Genomic DNA, 20,927 nt, shown 5'->3' on the forward strand with positions numbered 1-20,927 from the left:
GAACTTGAAATCTCCATCTCCGTAGAGCAGGTCAGCAGCAGGAAGCATGAAGTGCTCTAAAACTTGCTGGTAGACGGCTGCGTTGACCCTGGATCTCAGGAAACAGAGTGGACCGACACCAGCAGATGACATGGCACCCCAAACCATCACTGATGGTGGAAACTTTACACTAGACTTCAGGCAACGTGGATCCTGTGCCTCTCCTGTCTTCCTCCAGACTCTGGGACCTCGATTTCCAAAGGAAATGCAAAATTTGCATGGTTGGGTGATGGTTTGGGGTGCCATGTCATCTGCTGGTGTCGGTCCACTCTGTTTCCTGAGATCCAGGGTCAACGCAGCCGTCTACCAGCAAGTTTTAGAGCACTTCATGCTTCCTGCTGCTGACCTGCTCTATGGAGATGGAGATTTCAAGTTCCAACAGGACTTGGCGCCTGCACACAGCGCAAAATCTACCCGTGCCTGGTTTACGGACCATGGTATTTCTGTTCTAAATTGGCCCGCCAACTCCCCTGACCTTAGCTCCATAGAAAATCTGTGGGGTATTGTGAAAAGGAAGATGCAGAATGCCAGACCCAAAAACGCAGAAGAGTTGAAGGCCACTATCAGAGCAACCTGGGCTCTCATAACACCTGAGCAGTGCCAGAAACTCATCGACTCCATGCCACGCCGCATTAACGCAGTAATTGAGGCAAAAGGAGCTCCAACCAAGTATTGAGTATTGTACATGCTCATATTTTTCATTTTCATACTTTTCAGTTGGCCAACATTTCTAAAAATCCCTTTTTTGTATTAGCCTTAAGTAATATTCTAATTTTGTGACACACGGAATTTTGGATTTTCATTTGTTGCCACTTCAAATCATCAAAATTAAATGAAATAAACATTTGAATGCATCAGTCTGTGTGCAATGAATAAATATAATGTACAAGTTACACCTTTTGAATGCAATTACTGAAATAAATCAAGTTTTTCCAAATATTCTAATTTACTGGCTTTTACCTGTAAAAATTTAAAAAATGTAGAAGTGCAATGAATATGGTGTGAAATGAATATATACATGAAAAAACAAAACAAAAACAGGGTGGTTGGTGGAATGGGTTATTGCACCGAAGAGAAGGCAGTTATGAGGGACAATGGGGCAGTCCGTTCAGGATGGTTATGGCCCTGGGGAAGAAGCTGTTCTTTAGCCTGTTTGTTTTGGTTTTAATGCACCTGTAGCGCTTCCCAGAGGGCAGCAGGTGGAACAGGTCAGAGCCAGGGTGGGTGCTGTCCTTGATGATGGCACTGGCTCTGTTGAGGCAGCGGGAGGTGTAGATGTCCGTCAGAGAGGGGAGAGGGCGGCCGATGATCTTCTGAGCCGTCTTGACCACTCTTTGCAGCCTCTCCCTGTCTGCTGCAGTGCAGCTGCCGTACCATACCGTAATACAGTAGGTCAGCAGGCTCTCGATGGACGAGCGGTAGAAGGTCAGCAGCAGGTCAGGCTTCAGGTTGTACTTCCCGAGGACTCTAAGGAAGTGTAGCCGCTGCTGAGCCTTCTTGATGATTGATGTGGTGTCGACTGTCCAGGAGAAGTCATTAGAGATGTGGACTCCAAGGTACCTGAAGGTGTGGACCCTCTCTACACGCTCGCCGTTGATGTAGAGGGGGGCAGGGTCGGTGCTGCTCCTCCTGAAGTCGACGATGATCTCTCTGGTCTTGCTGGTGTTGAGAGCGAGGTTGTTCTCCGAAGACCAGGCCGTCAGCTTCAGGACCTCCTCTCTGTAGGCAGCCTCGTCACCCCTGGAGATGAGCCCGACCACTGTGGTATCGTCGGCGAACTTGACGGTAAGGTTGTCACTGTGGGCCGGACTGCAGTCATGGGTGTAAAGGCAGTAGAGGAGGGGGCTCAGCACACAGCCCTGTGGGGAGCCGATGCTCAGCGTGCGGGAGGATGAGAGGTGCGGGCCAAGTCTCACATTCTGGGGTCGGTCCGTTAGGAAGTCCCTTATCCAGGCGTTTGTGAGAGGGGGGAGGCCAAGAGTGTCCAGTTTATTGCAGAGTCTGTCCGGGATTATTGTATTGAAGGCAGAGCTATAGTCCACAGAGAGCATCCGGACGTAGCTCTGCTATTTGGAACATCCCACAGGTGAACAGGCTCATTGGGGACAGGTGGGTGCCATGATTGGGTATAAAAGTAGATTCCATGAAATGCTCAGTCATTCACAAACAAGGACGGGGCGAGGGTCACCACTTTGTCAACAAATGTGTGAGAAAATTGTTTAAGAACAACATTTATCAACCAGCTATTGCAAGGAATTTAGGGATTTCACCATCTACGCTCCGTAACATCATCGAAAGGTTCAGAGAATGTGGAGAAATCACTGCACGTAAGCCGTGATATTACTCACCTTGGATCCCTCAGGCGGTACTGCATCAAAAATCGACATCGGTGTGTAAAGGATATCACCACATGGGCTCAGGAACACTTCAGAAAAACCACTGTCGGTAACTACAGTTGGTCGCTACATCTGTAAGTGCAAGTTAAAACTCTCCTACGCAAGGCGAAAACCGTTGATCAACAACACCCAGAAACGCCGCCGGCTTCGCTTGGGCCCGAGCTCATCTAAGATGGACTGATGCAAAGTGGAAAAGTGTTCTGTGGTCTTGACGAGTCCACATTTCAAATTGTTTTTGGAAACTGTGGACCAAAGAGGAAAAGAACCAATCGGACTGTTCTAGGGATGGTGTCCTGCTGGCCCCACTATGGACTGGACTCTTACTATTATGTTGGATCCACTATGGACTGGACTCTCACACTATTATGTTAGATCCACTATGGACTGGACTCTTACTATTATGTTAGATCCACTATGGACTGGACTCTTACTATTATGTTGGATCCACTTTGGACTGGACTCTCACACTATTATGTTAGATCCACTATGGACTGGACTCTCACAATATTATGTTAGATCCACTATGGACTGGACTCTTACTATTATGTTGGATCCACTATGGACTGGACTCTCACACTATTATGTTAGATCCACTATGGACTGGACTCTTACTATTATGTTAGATCCACTATGGACTGGACTCTTACTATTATGTTGGATCCACTATGGACTGGACTCTCACACTATTATGTTAGATCCACTATGGACTGGACTCTCACACTATTATGTTAGATCCACTATGGACTGGACTCTTACTATTATGTTAGATCCACTATGGACTGGACTCTTACTATTATGTTGGATCCACTATGGACTGGACTCTCACAATATTATGTTAGATCCACTATGGACTGGACTCTTACTATTATGTTAGATCCACTATGGACTGGACTCTTACTATTATGTTGGATCCACTATGGACTGGACTCTCACACTATTATGTTAGATCCACTATGGACTGGACTCTTACTATTATGTTGGATCCACTATGGACTGGACTCTCACACTATTATGTTAGATCCACTATGGACTGGACTCTCACACTATTATGTTAGATCCACTATGGACTGGACTCTTACTATTATGTTGGATCCACTATGGACTGGACTCTCACACTATTATGTTAGATCCACTATGGACTGGACTCTTACTATTATGTTGGATCCACTATGGACTGGACTCTTACTATTATGTTGGATCCACTATGGACTGGACTCTCACATTATTATGTTAGATCCACTATGGACTGGACTCTTACTATTATGTTAGATCCACTATGGACTGGACTCTTACTATTATGTTGGATCCACTATGGACTGGACTCTCACACTATTATGTTAGATCCACTATGGACTGGACTCTTACTATTATGTTGGATCCACTATGGACTGGACTCTTACTATTATGTTGGATCCACTATGGACTGGACTCTCACATTATTATGTTAGATCCACTATGGACTGGACTCTTACTATTATGTTAGATCCACTATGGACTGGACTCTTACTATTATGTTGGATCCACTATGGACTGGACTCTCACACTATTATGTTAGATCCACTATGGACTGGACTCTCACACTATTATGTTAGATCCACTATGGACTGGACTCTTACTATTATGTTGGATCCACTATGGACTGGCCTCTCACACTATTATGTTAGATCCACTATGGACTGGACTCTTACTATTATGTTAGATCCACTATGGACTGGACTCTTACTATTATGTTAGATCCACTATGGACTGGACTCTTACTATTATGTTGGATCCACTATGGACTGGACTCTCACAATATTGTCATGTCTGTGTAATCATGTTTTGTCTTAGTCATGTTTTGTTTAGTTTCTGGCTTTTTCACTCCCTTGTCTGGTCACCATAGCAACCATTAGTTTTCACCTGTCACGTCACGCACCTGTTTCACGTTTTGAGTCACGCACCTGCTTTCACTAATCATGTCCATAGTATTTAAGTTCAGTGTTTTTCAGTTTTTCTTTCTGACGACCTCGCACCCCATACCACTCCACATTTATGCTACGTCCATTGTTTCATATGTCCATGTTCACGCTGCTCCTTTTTTGTCCAACCCAAGTAAGTTTTTGTTCCATGTTTATACTCTTTTTGTTTTTCATAGTTTATTCTCCGCCACTGTGCGTGCTTTTCATTTGTACTTTTTGCTATAGTCTTTTGTTTTTTCATAGTTTATTCTCCGCCACTGTGCGCGCTTTCATTTATTCCTTTTTTGATATATTAAATAAATCATGTACCTTGGTTCCCGTCTCGCCCGTGCCAATTTTCCGCTGCATCCTGGAAAAGCAAACACCCCGGACCAAGTCCTGACAGTAGGTCGTCAGCAGACCCGCTTTTCCGCAAGGAAGTTGGCCGAGTTGGACAATGCGGACGAGGCTTCTTGGGCGGTCCTGTGCGCGATGGAGGAGGAAACTCGGCGCTACTCCTCCGTGGAGTACAGAAACTCCATTTGGTCCCAGGAATGGGAGGACGCAGCGCCGCAGTGCCGGAAGCGCCGCTCCCGACGAAGGACTTCAGGAAGAACTTCCGCGAGCCAGCAGGACACGCCGCTCCCACAAGCCCCTCCCCCTCCGGGCGGAAGCAAGCAGCAGCCAGCCCGGCTTCGCCCGGATGACATCACAGCCCAGGATTTTTTTTCCAACTCTTTTTCTTTTGAACACCCGCCTCCAACAAAAGACACTAATGGCATGACTTTGATAAATCATTATCAAAACATGTTTTTAGAGATCAGGTCTAGTCAGTCACAGCCATCCCAATTTCATGCCCCGCCCCCCAAGACTCATGCCCCACCCCCCAAGACTCAAGTCCCGCCCCCGTCACAATTTTTTTCTTTTTTACCACCCACACAACCCCAGGTGGGGGATAAAAAAACAAAACAATTTGGCCAAAATAAAGGGGACATTTCTGCCCTCCCCCGCCCACCCCTACAGAGAGTTCCAGACCGCAGGGAGCGCGTCTGGTATCCGCCCCTTGAGGAGGGGGCTGGGGTCAGGAGCTGTGTTGGTGGGGTGGCTCGGCATCACCATGCCAAGCCACAGCCTCCCTCACGGTCGCCACCACCAGTCTTCCGACCTGCCAAGCCGCAACCCCCAGCTAGGCCACCTCCACCTGCACCAAGGCTAGCACCTGTTGCCGCACCAGCTCCACCATGCCAAGTTCCTCGCCAAGCTCCGCTACCAGCTCCACGACGCCAAGCTCCGGTACCAGCTCCACGACGCCAAGCTCCGGTACCAGCTCCACGACGCCAAGTGCCGCCAGTCGCAGCTCCACGACGCCAAGTGCCGCCAGTCGCAGCTCCACGACGCCAAGTGCCGCCAGTCGCAGCTCCACGACGCCAAGTGCCGCCAGTCGCAGCTCCACGACGCCAAGTGCCGCCAGTCGCAGCTCCACGACGCCAAGTGCCGCCAGTCGCAGCTCCACGACGCCAAGTGCCGCCAGTCGCAGCTCCACGACGCCAAGTGCCGCCAGTCGCAGCTCCACGACGCCAAGTGCCGCCAGTCGCAGCTCCACGACGCCAAGACCCGCCATGCCAAGACCAAGACCAAGACCCGCCATGCCAAGACCAAGACCAAGACCCGCCATGCCAAGACCAAGACCAAGACCCGCCATGCCAAGACCAAGACACGCCATGCCAAGACCAAGACACGCCATGCCAAGACCAAGACACGCCATGCCAAGACCAAGACACGCCATGCCAAGACCAAGACACGCCATGCCAAGACCAAGACTCGCCATGCCAAGACCAAGACTCGCCATGCCAAGACCAAGACTCGCCATGCCAAGACCAAGACTCGCCATGCCAAGACCAAGACTCGCCATGCCAAGACCAAGACTCGCCATGCCAAGACCAAGACCCGCCATGCCAAGACCAAGACCCGCCATGCCAAGACCAAGACCCGCCATGCCAAGACCAAGACCCGCCATGCCAAGACCAAGACCCGCCATGCCAAGACCAAGACCCGCCATGCCAAGACCAAGACTCGCCATGCCAAGACCAAGACCCACACCAAGACCAAGACCAAGACCCACACCAAGACCAAGACCAAGACCCACACCAAGACCAAGACCCGCCATGCCAAGACCCACACCAAGACCAAGACCCACGCCGAGCTTCGCCGCTGGACGCGTCACGCCGAGCTTCGCCGCTGGACGCGTCACGCCGAGCTTCGCCGCCTGACTTGCCACGCCGAGCTGCCACGCCTGCCAAGTTAACGACGCGCCTGCCTCCTCGTCGGCTATGGATATGGCCGCTACCTGGTCGCCCGCCACGCCAAGTGCGCCCACCTCCCAGTCGGCCACGAATGTGGCCATTCCCTGGGCGCCCGCCTCGCCTGCTGCAGCGACGTTCCACTCGCCGCCGCCACCTAACTCTGCCCCGGTGGATACGGGGACACGTGGTCTGGCGATCCACCGCCATGTCCCCCTCCCGCCCTCCCATGACTCTTAAGTTTTTTCTTGGACATCTGGGATCTGTCCGTAAGGGGGGAGTTCTGTCATGTCTGTGTAATCATGTTTTGTCTTAGTCATGTTTTGTTTAGTTTCTGGCTTTTTCACTCCCTTGTCTGGTCACCATAGCAACCATTAGTTTTCACCTGTCACGTCACGCACCTGTTTCACGTTTTGAGTCACGCACCTGCTTTCACTAATCATGTCCATAGTATTTAAGTTCAGTGTTTTTCAGTTTTTCTTTCTGACGACCTCGCACCCCATACCACTCCACATTTATGCTACGTCCATTGTTTCATATGTCCATGTTCACGCTGCTCCTTTTTTGTCCAACCCAAGTAAGTTTTTGTTCCATGTTTATACTCTTTTTGTTTTTCATAGTTTATTCTCCGCCACTGTGCGTGCTTTTCATTTGTACTTTTTGCTATAGTCTTTTGTTTTTTCATAGTTTATTCTCCGCCACTGTGCGCGCTTTCATTTATTCCTTTTTTGATATATTAAATAAATCATGTACCTTGGTTCCCGTCTCGCCCGTGCCAATTTTCCGCTGCATCCTGGAAAAGCAAACACCCCGGACCAAGTCCTGACAAATATTATGTTAGATCCACTATGGACTGGACTCTTACTATTATGTTGGATCCACTATGGACTGGACTCTCACACTATTATGTTAGATCCACTATGGACTGGACTCTTACTATTATGTTGGATCCACTATGGACTGGACTCTTACTATTATGTTGGATCCACTATGGACTGGACTCTCACATTATTATGTTAGATCCACTATGGACTGGACTCTTACTATTATGTTAGATCCACTATGGACTGGACTCTTACTATTATGTTGGATCCACTATGGACTGGACTCTCACACTATTATGTTAGATCCACTATGGACTGGACTCTTACTATTATGTTAGATCCACTATGGACTGGACTCTTACTATTATGTTGGATCCACTATGGACTGGACTCTCACACTATTATGTTAGATCCACTATGGACTGGACTCTTACTATTATGTTAGATCCACTATGGACTGGACTCTTACTATTATGTTGGATCCACTATGGACTGGACTCTCACACTATTATGTTAGATCCACTATGGACTGGACTCTCACTATTATGTTAGATCCACTATGGACTGGACTCTCACACTATTATGTTAGATCCACTATGGACTGGACTCTTACTATTATGTTAGATCCACTATGGACTGGACTCTTACTATTATGTTGGATCCACTATGGACTGGACTCTCACACTATTATGTTAGATCCACTATGGACTGGACTCTTACTATTATGTTGGATCCACTATGGACTGGACTCTCACACTATTATGTTAGATCCACTATGGACTGGACTCTTACTATTATGTTAGATCCACTATGGACTGGACTCTTACTATTATGTTGGATCCACTATGGACTGGACTCTTACTATTATGTTAGATCCACTATGGACTGGACTCTTACTATTATGTTGGATCCACTATGGACTGGACTCTCACACTATTATGTTAGATCCACTATGGACTGGACTCTTACTATTATGTTAGATCCACTATGGACTGGACTCTTACTATTATGTTAGATCCACTATGGACTGGACTCTTACTATTATGTTGGATCCACTATGGACTGGACTCTCACACTATTATGTTAGATCCACTATGGACTGGACTCTTACTATTATGTTAGATCCACTATGGACTGGACTCTTACTATTATGTTGGATCCACTATGGACTGGACTCTCACACTATTATGTTAGATCCACTATGGACTGGACTCTTACTATTATGTTAGATCCACTATGGACTGGACTCTTACTATTATGTTAGATCCACTATGGACTGGACTCTTATTATTATGTTAGATCCACTATGGACTGGACTCTCACACTATTATGTTAGATCCACTATGGACTGGACTCTTACTATTATGTTAGATCCACTATGGACTGGACTCTCACTATTATGTTAGATCCACTATGGACTGGACTCTCACAATATTATGTTAGATCCACTATGGACTGGACTCTTACTATTATGTTAGATCCACTATGGACTGGACTCTTACTATTATGTTGGATCCACTATGGACTGGACTCTCACAATATTATGTCAGACCCACTCGACATCCATTGCTTTCGGTCTCCCCTAGAGGGGGGGGGGTTACCCACATATGCGGTCCTCTCCAAGGTTTCTCATAGTCATTCACATCGACGTCCCACTGGGGTGAGTTTTTCCTTGCCCTTATGTGGGCTCTGTACCGAGGATGTCGTTGTGGCTTGTGCAGCCCTTTGAGACACTTGTGATTTAGGGCTATATAAATAAACATTGATTGATTGATTGATTGATTTATAGCTGCAATTGTTTACAAAAAGTGAACATTCCTGCAGGTTTATCAGTTCAAATGTTATAAACAATAACAAATCTTTGTTGATGATTGTTTATAATGGAAGTCGATTAAGTCGACCAATCGTTGCAGAAATAACACCAACCAAAACAAAGATGTAGTTGTACAAGATGGTGAACACTTCCCTTGATGTCCACAAGAGGGCAGCAAAGCCACAGACCTTTTTTTTTTTACTGCCAACACCTTTTTATTGCAATGAACGTGCATGCATACACACACACTCTGATCTCTGCATGCAACACACCTCCACAAGCACACCACGTTGATTGTTAATGCCAGGGGAATCTAATTGGAGGGTTTTTTTTTAGGCATAAGATACCTTTTGTTTCCAAAAAAGGTGTGTGACTCGGACTCCGTGTCAGCGGTGTCCAAACTGCGGGCCGACGGCCAAGTGCAGCACGCCCGCGTTTTACGTTTGTCCCGCCAGACGTCATGAGCAATGTTCCCTCTAATTGTTCATGTGTGTGAGCAAACGCAAAAAGTCCCCGAGCATTGAGTGGAGCACAGGTGAGCAACATCACACCTGGCAATACCAGCAGCACACCAATCTTTTATAATAACACTCAAATGAGAGGAGTCATTTTCATGACATTATTTTGTAATATTAGTGATTTGGCCCACTTGTAATGAAAATAGAAGAAATGTTGTTTTTCATAAGCTATGGATTAGTATTGTACAATATGTCTGGGTGGGTCGCGGAGGCAAAAACTCGGACATGGGAGGAGTTCGGGGAAGCCATGGAAAACGACTTCCGGACGGCTTCGAAGCGATTCTGGACCACCATCCGCCGCCTCAAGAAGGGGAAGCAGTGCACTACCAACACCGTGTATGGTGCGGATGGTGTTCTGCTGACCTCGACTGCGGAAGTTGTGGATCGGTGGAGGGAATACTTCGAAGACCTCCTCAATCCCACCAAAACGTCTTCCTATGAGGAAGCAGTGCCTGGGGAGTCTGTGGTGGGCTCTCCTATTTCTGGGGATGAGGTTGCTGAGGTAGTTAAAAAGCTCCTCGGTGGCAAGGCCCCGGGGGTGGATGAGATCCGCCCGGAGTTCCTTAAGGCTCTGGATGCTGTGGGGCTGTCTTGGTTGACAAAACTCTGCAACATCGCATGGACATCGGGGGCGGTACCTCTGGATTGGCAGACCGGGGTGGTGGTTCCTCTCTTTAAGAAGGGGAACCGGAGGGTGTGTTCCAACTATCGTGGGATCACACTCCTCAGCCTTCCCGGTAAGGTCTATTCAGGTGTACTGGAGAGGAGGCTACGCCGGATAGTCGAACCTCGGATTCAGGAGGAACAGTGTGGTTTTCGTCCTGGTCGTGGAACTGTGGACCAGCTCTATACTCTCGGCAGGGTCCTTGAGGGTGCATGGGAGTTTGCCCAACCAGTCTACATGTGCTTTGTGGACTTGGAGAAGGCATTCGACCGTGTACCCCGGGAAGTCCTGTGGGGAGTGCTCAGAGAGTATGGGGTAACGGACTGTCTTATTGTGGCAGTTCGCTCCCTGTATGATCAGTGCCAGAGCTTGGTCCGCATTGCCGGCAGTAAGTCGGACACGTTTCCAGTGAGGGTTGGACTCCACCAAGGCTGCCCTTTGTCACCGATTCTGTTCATAACCTTTATGGACAGAATTTCTAGGCGCAGTCAGGGCGTTGAGGGGATCTGGTTTGGTGGCTGCAGGATTAGGTCACTGCTATTTGCAGATGATGTGGTCCTGATGGCTTCCTCCGGCCAAGATCTTCAGCTCTCACTGGATCGGTTCGCAGCCGAGTGTGAAGCGACTGGGATGGGAATCAGCACCTCCAAGTCCGAGTCCATGGTTCTCTCCCGGAAAAGGGTGGAGTGCCATCTCCGGGTTGGGGAGGAGATCTTGCCCCAAGTGGAGGAGTTCAAGTACCTCGGAGTCTTGTTCACGAGTGGGGGAAGAGTGGATCGTGAGATCGACAGGCGGATCGGTGCGGCGTCTTCAGTAATGCGGACGCTGTATCAATCCGTTGTGGTGAAGAAGGAGCTGAGCCGGAAGGCAAAGCTCTCGATTTACCGGTCGATCTACGTTCCCATCCTCACCTATGGTCATGAGCTTTGGGTCATGACCGAAAGGACAAGATCACGGGTACAAGCGGCCGAAATGAGTTTCCTCCGCCGAGTGGCGGGGCTCTCCCTTAGAGATAGGGTGAGAAGCTCTGTCATTCGGGGGGAGCTCAAAGTAAAGCCGCTGCTCCTCCACATGGAGAGGAGCCAGATGAGGTGGTTCGGGCATCTGGTCAGGATGCCACCCGAACGCCTCCCTAGGAAGGTGTTTCGGGCACGTCCGACCGGTAGGAGGCCACGGGGAAGACCCAGGACACGCTGGGAAGACTATGTCTCCCGGCTGGCCTGGGAACGCCTCGGGATCCCCCGGGAGGAGCTGGACGAAGTGGCTGGGGAGAGGGAAGTCTGGGCTTCCCTGCTTAAGCTGCTGCCCCCGCGACCCGACCTCGGATAAGCGGAAGAAGATGGATGGATGGATGGATGGATGTTGCACGATGAAATGTAAGCATAGGATGAAGTGTGTAACTTTCTCTAGTAACAGCATCATATTAATAAATTAACATGAATAATAAATGACAGTAGAATAAGCACACGTATGACTGAGGAGTCATAGTGTAACTTTGTGTGGTGTTTGACTTGTCTGACTTTTTGTGTGGCCATAAACGCACCAGTGGCTTAGGCCTGCTTTGTACGGCAGAAAATGACTAGTTTTTCCAGATAGAAGTGTTTTACTCATGTTTTTGTTGTGGTTATGGCCCAATATAAACAGTTTTGCTCAATAAAGTGATCGATATAATTCCTGTCCTCGAAGCATCTCGATAGACGTTGCAATAATTGAACGGTGTTGACGAACACCGTTAGGGCCGCTTGTTGTCACTCAGAGTTGCTTTGCAAAATGACACACAATAAATGATGTGTTTATTTTGTTTAGAATTCAGATGGGTTTGATTTGGTGCGCGGTCATATATTTGCTGTGTGCAGAGGACGCTTGAGCAGTGCGCAATTGCGCAGGCGCGCACCTTAGAGGGAACGTTGGTCATGAGTTCAATAAAGCATCAAAATGTGGAACACTTTCTAACTAATCTTGTATACCAATGCTACTAATTACTGCCATCTTGTGGACAATGTCAGCAGATCAGGTTTCATATATGTGTATGTCTGTGTATATATATATATATATATATATATATATATATATATATATATATATATATATATATATATATATATACATATACATATATATGTATATACACATATGTATATATATATATATATATATATATATATATATATATATATATATATATATATATATACATATACATATGTATGTATATATATATATATATATATATATATATATATATATATATATATATATATATATATATATATATATATATATATATATATATATATATATATATATATATATATATATACATATGTGTATATACATATATATTTTTATACTCAGTGGCCTAGTGGTTAGAGTGTCCGCCCTGAGATTGGTAGGTTGTGAGTTCAAACCCCGGCCGAGTCATACCAAAATGTTGAGGACACACGTGGATTTATTCCGCTTTGAAATAAGACTGTAGCATAACAATACTCTCCTGATACACTGAACATGTGTTACATGTGCGTGTTACATGTGAGTGTGTGTTACATGTGAGTGTGTGTTACATGTGTGTGTTACATGTGTGTGTTACATGTGAGTGTGTGTTACATGTGTGTGTGTGTTACATGTCTGTGTGTTACATGTGAGTGTGTGTTTCATGTGCGTGTTATATGTGAGTGTGTTACATGTGAGTGTGTGTTACATGACAGTGTGTGTTACATGTGTGTGTTACATGTGAGTGTGTGTTACTTGTGTGTGTGTGTTACATGTCAGTGTGTGTTACATGTGAGTGTGTGTTACATGTGCGTGTTACATGTGAGTGTGTGTTACATGTGAGTGTGTGTTACATGTCAGTGTGTGTTACATGTGTGTGTTACATGTGAGTGTGTGTTACATGTCAGTGTGTGTTACATGTGTGTGTTAAATGTGTGTGTTACATGTCTGTGTTACATGTGAGTGTGTGTTACATGTGTGTGTGTGTTACACATATGTGTTACATGTGAGTGTGTGTTACATGTGTGTGTGTGTTACATGTGAGTGTGTGTTACATGTGTGTGTTACATGTGAGTGTGTTACATGTGAGTGTGTGTTACATGTGAGTGTGTGTTACATGTGTGTGTGTGTGTGTGTGTTACATGTGTGTGTTACATGTGAGTGTGTGTTACGTGTGTGTGTGTGTGTTACATGTGAGTGTGTGTTACGTGTGAGTGTGTGTTACATGTGTGTGTGTGTTACATGTGTGTGTGTGTTACATGTCAGTGTGTGTTACATGTGAGTGTGTGTTACATGTCAGTGTGTGTTACATGTGAGTGTGTGTTACATGTGATGATGTCAGTGTGTGTGTTACATGTGAGTGTGTTACATGTGAGTGTGTGTTACATGTGTGTGTTACATGTGAGTGTGTGTTACATGTGATGATGTGAGTGTGTGTTACATGTGAGTGTGTGTTACATGTGAGTGTGTGTTACATGTGAGTGTGTGTTACATGTGTGTGTTACATGTGAGTGTGTGTTACATGTGAGTGTGTGTTACATGTGAGTGTGTGTTACATGTGATGATGTGAGTGTGTGTTACATGTGAGTGTGTGTAACATGTGAGTGTGTGTTACATGTGAGTGTGTGTTACATGTGATGATGTCAGTGTGTGTTACATGTGATGATGTAAGTGTGTGTTACATGTGTGTGTTACATGTGAGTGTGTGTTACATGTGATGATGTCAGTGTGTGTTACATGTGATGATGTCAGTGTGTGTAACATGTGAGTGTGTGTTACATGTGAGTGTGTGTTACATGTGATGATGTCAGTGTGTGTTACATGTGATGATGTCAGTGTGTGTAACATGTGAGTGTGTGTTACATGTGAGTGTGTGTTACATGTGATGATGTCAGTGTGTGTTACATGTGAGTGTGTGTTACATGTGATGATGTCAGTGTGTGTTACATGTGAGTGGGTGTAACATGTGAGTGTGTGTTACATGTGATGATGTCAGTGTGTGTTACATGTGAGTGGGTGTAACATGTGAGTGTGTGTTACATGTGATGATGTCAGTGTGTGTTACATGTGAGTGGGTGTAACATGTGAGTGTGTGTTACATGTGATGATGTCAGTGTGTGTTACATGTGAGTGTATGTTACATGTGAGTGTGTGTTACATGTGATGATGTCAGTGTGTGTTACATGTGAGTGGGTGTAACATGTGAGTGTGTGTTACATGTGATGATGTCAGTGTGTGTTACATGTGAGTGTATGTTACATGTGAGTGTGTGTTACATGTGATGATGTCAGTGTGTGTTACATGTGAGTGTATGTTACATGTGAGTGTGTGTTACATGTGATGATGTCAGTGTGTGTTACATGTGAGTGTATGTTACATGTCAGTGTGTGTTACATGTGATGATGTCAGTGTGTGTTACATGTGATGATGTCAGTGTGTGTTACATGTGAGTGTGTGTTACATGTGATGATGTGAGTGTGTGTTACATGTGAGTGTGTGTTACATGTGAGTGTGTGTTACCTTCTCGCTGCTGCTGGGGGATGATGGTGGGAGCGTGGGGGAAGGCCTGGCTGATCTGGCCGTATGCGGCGGGGTAGGCTGCTGAGGCGCACACACACACGGATCAGATAACAGTGGTGACACACACACACACACACACACACACACACACACACACACACACACACACACACACACACACACACACACACACACACACACACACACACACACACACACCTGCATACTGCTGCACTCCTGCATACGCCTGCTGGAGAGGATCTGCTGCAGTCGGACTTTGAGCTGGTCACCAAGAGAGAGGTGGATGGATGGATGGATGGATGGATGGATGGATGGATGGATGGATGGATGGATGGATGGATGAATGGATGGATGGATGGATGGATGGATGGATGGATGGATGGATGAATGGATGGATGGATGGATGGATGGATGGATGGATGGCAGAAAGGGGAAAGAAAGAGAAATGATAGAGACGGATGTAGGAGGAGAGTAATGTATGATAGGAGTGGGAGGAGAAGGTGAAGCAACAGAGGAAGAGAGTTAGTTTTTAGTCTGCTGACCTCTCCCAAACTTCACACTTTACTCAAACACTGTCAAAGTCAGAGGTGGGTAGTAACTCATTACATCTACTTGACTAACTTTTGGGATAAATCGTACTTCTAAGAGTAGTTTTAATGCAACATACTTTTACTTTTACTTGAGTATTTTTACTGCGCTCCATTTATCTACATTCAGCTCGCTACTCGCTACTGATTTTTATCCATCTGTTAATGCACGCTTTCTTTGTTTTGCTTTGTCAGACAGACCTTCAAAGTAGGATCTATCACATGCCTGCCTTTCACCAATCAAATGCAGTCACTGGTGACGTTTGACTCTGTTTCACCAATCAAACAGAGCCACTGAGCGGCAAAACAACAACAAGCTTAAGCTTACATGAACTCAACGTCAAATTTGAGGAAGCACATGGCGGTAAGTAACCTTAGTAGATATTGTGGCTGTCGCCGTAGGCTGATGTTAGCTTCCCTGCTATGAATCACTGTCAAATGTACATCGTGTGGGGACATTTATTAACGCACTGCAGCCTCATAGACACACACACACACACACACACACATGCATAGAAACACCAATCAGAAGTGCACAGTGTGTTCCCAAGTGCAGCCCACACCTATCAGTTTATGGTTTACGTAAAGGCTAACTTGTTATTTTCCTTTGTAATCTCTGCCTACTGAGCCTATGGTGCTGTTAAGTTATTGTGGCTCAATTTGCCTTAAATTTTTTTATGTTAATGTATTATTATTTAATATATATTATTGTTTTAGTTGCTTAAGAGATATTCCTGGCTCTGAATTTGCTCATTGCTATTTTTATGTTTTTGTGCATTATTTGTTGCCGTCATCATTAAACGAACAGGTTACTCATCAGTTACTCAGTACTTGAGTAGTTTTTTCACAACATACTTTTTACTTTTACTCAAGTAAATATTTGGGTGACTACTCCTTACTTTTACTTGAGTAATAAATCTCTAAAGTAACAGTACTCTTACTTGAGTACAATTTCTGGCTACTCTACCCATCTCTGGTCAAAGTTGAGTTGACTTTATTTGGAACATGCATGCATACAACATGACACATCACACATGCATGCATACAACATGATACATCACACATGCATGCATACAACATGATACATCACACATGCGTGCATACAACATGATGCATCACACATGCATGCATACAACATGATACATCACACATGCATGCATACAACATGATGCATGCATACAACATGATACATCACACATGCATGCATACAACATGATACATCACACATGCATGCATACAACATGACGCATCACACATGCATGCATACAACATGATACATCACACATGCATGCATACAACATGATACATCACACATGCATGCATCACACATGATACATCACACATGCATGCATACAACATGATACATCACACATGCATGCATACAACATGATACCTCACACATGCATGCATACAACATGATGCATCACACATGCATGCATACAACATGATACATCACACATGCATGCATACAACATGATACATCACACATGCATGCATACAACATGATGCATCACACATGCATGCATACAACATGATACATCACACATGCATGCATACAACATGATGCATCACACATGCATGCATACAACATGATACATCACACATGCATGCATACAACATGATACATCACACATGCATGCATACAACATGATACATCACACATGCATGCATACAACATGATGCATCACACATGCATGCATACAACATGATACATCACACATGCATGCATACAACATGATGCATCACACATGCATGCATACAACATGATACATCACACATGCATGCATACAACATGATACATCACACATGCATGCATACAACATGATACATCACACATGCATGCATACAACATGATACATCACACATGCATGCATACAACATGATACATCACACATGCATGCATACAACATGATGCATCACACATGCATGCATACAACATGATGCATCACACATGCATGCATACAACATGATGCATCACAAATGCATGCATACAACATGACGCATCACACATGCATGCATGCATACAACATGATACATCACACATGCATGCATACAACATGATGCATCACACATGGATGCATACAACATGATGCATCACACATGCATGCATACAACATGACGCATCACACATGCATGCATACAACATGACACATCACACATGCATGCATACAACATGATGCATCACACATGCATGCATACAACATGATACATCACACATGCATGCATACAACATGACGCATCACACATGCATGCATACAACATGATGCATCACACATGCATGCATACAACATGACGCATCACACATGCATGCATACAACATGATACATCACACATGCACGCATACAACATTATACATCACACATGCACGCATACAACATGATACATCACACATGCATGCATACAACATGATGCATCACACATGCATGCATACAACATGATACATCACACATGCATGCATACAACATGACGCATCACACATGCATGCATACAACATGATGCATCACACATGCATGCATACAACATGATACATCACACATGCATGCATACAACATGATACATCACACATGCATGCATACAACATGATACATCACACATGCATGCATACAACATGATGCATCACACATGCATGCATACAACATGATACATCACACATGCATGCATACAACATGATACATCACACATGCATGCATACAACATGATGCATCACACATGCATGCATACAACATGATACATCACACATGCATGCATACAACATGATACATCACACATGCATGCATACAACATGATACATCACACATGCATGCATACAACATGATACATCACACATGCATGCATACAACATGATACATCACACATGCATGCATACAACATGATGCATCACACATGCATGCATACAACATGATGCATATTTGCTAAGTTCCAGTTCCAATCACACTATAAATATTGTTATTAAATCTCCAATCTTGTGATCACAATGTCCTTTGCAGTGGACATTTGTGGTTTATTTCCTCCCCAAATGTGTAACTCTGACAAAAGAAATAGGCCAAAAAAAAACAACTAATGTCCACCGACAGAATAACATTTCAATATGAGAAAGGTGCCTAAACGTGAGCTCACTATTTAGCATGCAAGACATCTCTCCTCTCCTCTTCTGTCTAATAAAAACTACCAAAGTCAATTTCATAATAAAGACATATTGAATTGTGAGGATTAGGCCATTTTATGACACTAAAATGACTAATGTAGTTGGATGATGGTGGGTGAAAGAAATCAATACATAGCAGTCGCACTGAGGGTGAGCGTTACCTTCAGATAGAGAAGACAGGAAGCAGCCACCCTGAACTCCGAAACAACTCCTTGGAGCGACACCCAGACCGTTTTTCTCAGAATCCTCCCGAAAAACCACTTCCTGCAACACTGAAAGTACAACAAAAACAAATAAACAATTAAAGCTGCAAGCAGCATTGGTCGGGCCCGCATATTTGGCAGGTGCTAGTCCTAAGTGTCCCAATACTTTTGTCAAGTTTTAGTCTGAAGTGTCCCAAGACTTTAAGGGTATTTCAACAAGTAAACAGTAGAGTAGGTACTTGATGTTGATATATGTAATGCTCATAAAGGTATTCTAGTCAAATATGCAGAGATAAGATGTGTCAGTATCAAAATATTACTTGAAATGCATTTTTGGCAGCAGCAAAGTTGTGGTTTGGGTAGATATTTGCTCTAAAAAGGGTATGTCGACAAGTAAACAGTAGAGTAGGTTCAAAACGTTCACAAAAAAGTGTGACCCCAAAATTCCATTTTTATGACTTGATGGTCCCATTTAGAAACTTGCTGATGTGGTCCATCTTGAAAGTGACATACGGTGTTGTTTCCCAGACTTACCGGGGTAATGGTGTATCCCGTTGGTGAAGACGGCCTCTGCGGGGGGCTGCCCGTTTGCTTGCGGGGGCGCCATGCCAGTGAAGCCATTGACGCTGATGGGGGAGGGGATGCTGGTCACCGTGGGGGCGCTGATGCCTGGAGGGGTGCTGCCGCCTGCGACCACCAGGGAGGCAAATCAGGGTGAGTCATTACCCATAATACCCCCCACCCGAGACATTCTACAAAGTTGGAGTGGCCCCCAAGTAAGTGTTGCAAATGTCAGAGGGGTCCAGTGAAGACATTCAATGTCACAGCTGATTTCTTACCTGGCAGGAAGCCATCATGTGAAGTTATCTCTGTCTGTCATCACATCTAATAGTCACTAATCACACATTGCCTTCTTCTAATCAGACATTAATCTAATAGTCACTAATCACCAGTGTTGGGACTAACGCGTTACAAAGTAACGCGTTAGTGTAACGCCGTTAGTTTCGGCAGTAACTAGTAATCTAACGCGTTATTTTTTATATTCAGTAACTCAGTTACCGTTACTACATGATGCGTTACTGCGTTATTTTACGTTACTTTTTATGTAGTATAAAGTGTGTTTTATCGGAGCGCTGCTGTGTCATCGTTCTGATTCTTCTTGTGTCACAAGCCGGAGAAGAGAGAGAGACATGCGCTCTGTGTGTGTGTGTCTGAGTGTGAGTGTGGGGAGCGAGGGGGGGGGGGGGTGGGGGGGGGGGGGCGTGTCTGATCATGGCGGAGCCAGAAGTCGAGTTTGCTAACATGGAGATATTTTCACTACTTTTCTTTTGTTGAGCACAAAGAAAAGAACATTTTAGTTAAATGTAAATTGTGCTTTGGATCAAAGATGCCATCTACTGCCCAAAACAGCAATTCAAATCTGCTGAAACAAGCTACATAGCAACATGCTTCCACAAAGCTAGTAAAGAGAGACAGAGACTCTGATGCCACTTCACCTCCACCATTTAAGGATTAACTTTGCCTCTTCTCATCATTCACCACTGAAGGTACACACACTCTGTCAATCAATGTTCCCTCTAATTGTTCATGTGTGTGAGCAAACGCAAAAACTCCCTGAGCATTGAGTGGAGTCCATGTGAGCAACTTTAGACGTGCAGCACATGTGAGCAACATCAGAACTGTGGCTACACCAGCAGCACACCTGTCACAAACCTGACTAAATAACAAGTTACATCTCCATCCATCCATCCATTTTCTACCGCTTGTCCCTTTCGGGGTCGCTGGAGCCTATCTCAGCTGCATTCGGGCGGAAGGCAGGGTACACCCTGGACAAGTCCCCACCTCATCACAGGGCCAACACAGATAGACAGACAACATTCTCTTATTATTATAATCAAATGACAGCAGTCATTTCCATTTCTAATATAAGTGTTTAGGCCCACTTACAATGACAATAACAACAAATATTGT

The 20,927-nt window shown here is 45.1% G+C and overlaps 1 protein-coding gene across 7 annotated transcripts in view; it reads right to left on the reverse strand.

Moving 5' to 3' along the window:
- celf4 (CUGBP, Elav-like family member 4) overlaps positions 1 to 20,927 on the reverse strand; it is a 373,411-nt gene that overhangs the window by 23,927 nt on the left and 328,557 nt on the right. For 5 of the 7 annotated variants that reach the window (XM_061932610.2, XM_061932615.2, XM_061932612.2 and 2 more), the window contains exons 8-11: positions 19,491 to 19,643; positions 18,915 to 19,025; positions 15,220 to 15,282; positions 15,001 to 15,081 (exon numbers count right to left, since the gene is read on the reverse strand). In XM_061932610.2, the coding sequence (XP_061788594.1) occupies positions 15,001 to 15,081; positions 15,220 to 15,282; positions 18,915 to 19,025; positions 19,491 to 19,643 (408 nt within the window). Of the gene's footprint in view, positions 1 to 15,000; positions 15,082 to 15,219; positions 15,283 to 18,538; positions 18,635 to 18,914; positions 19,026 to 19,490; positions 19,644 to 20,927 lie in introns of those variants that run through there. The other 2 variants (XM_061932611.2, XM_061932614.1) reach the window with 2 other exon arrangements.

Source organism: Nerophis lumbriciformis, linkage group LG38 (genome assembly GCF_033978685.3).
Source record: "Nerophis lumbriciformis linkage group LG38, RoL_Nlum_v2.1, whole genome shotgun sequence".
Taxonomy (NCBI): Eukaryota; Metazoa; Chordata; class Actinopteri; order Syngnathiformes; family Syngnathidae; genus Nerophis; species Nerophis lumbriciformis.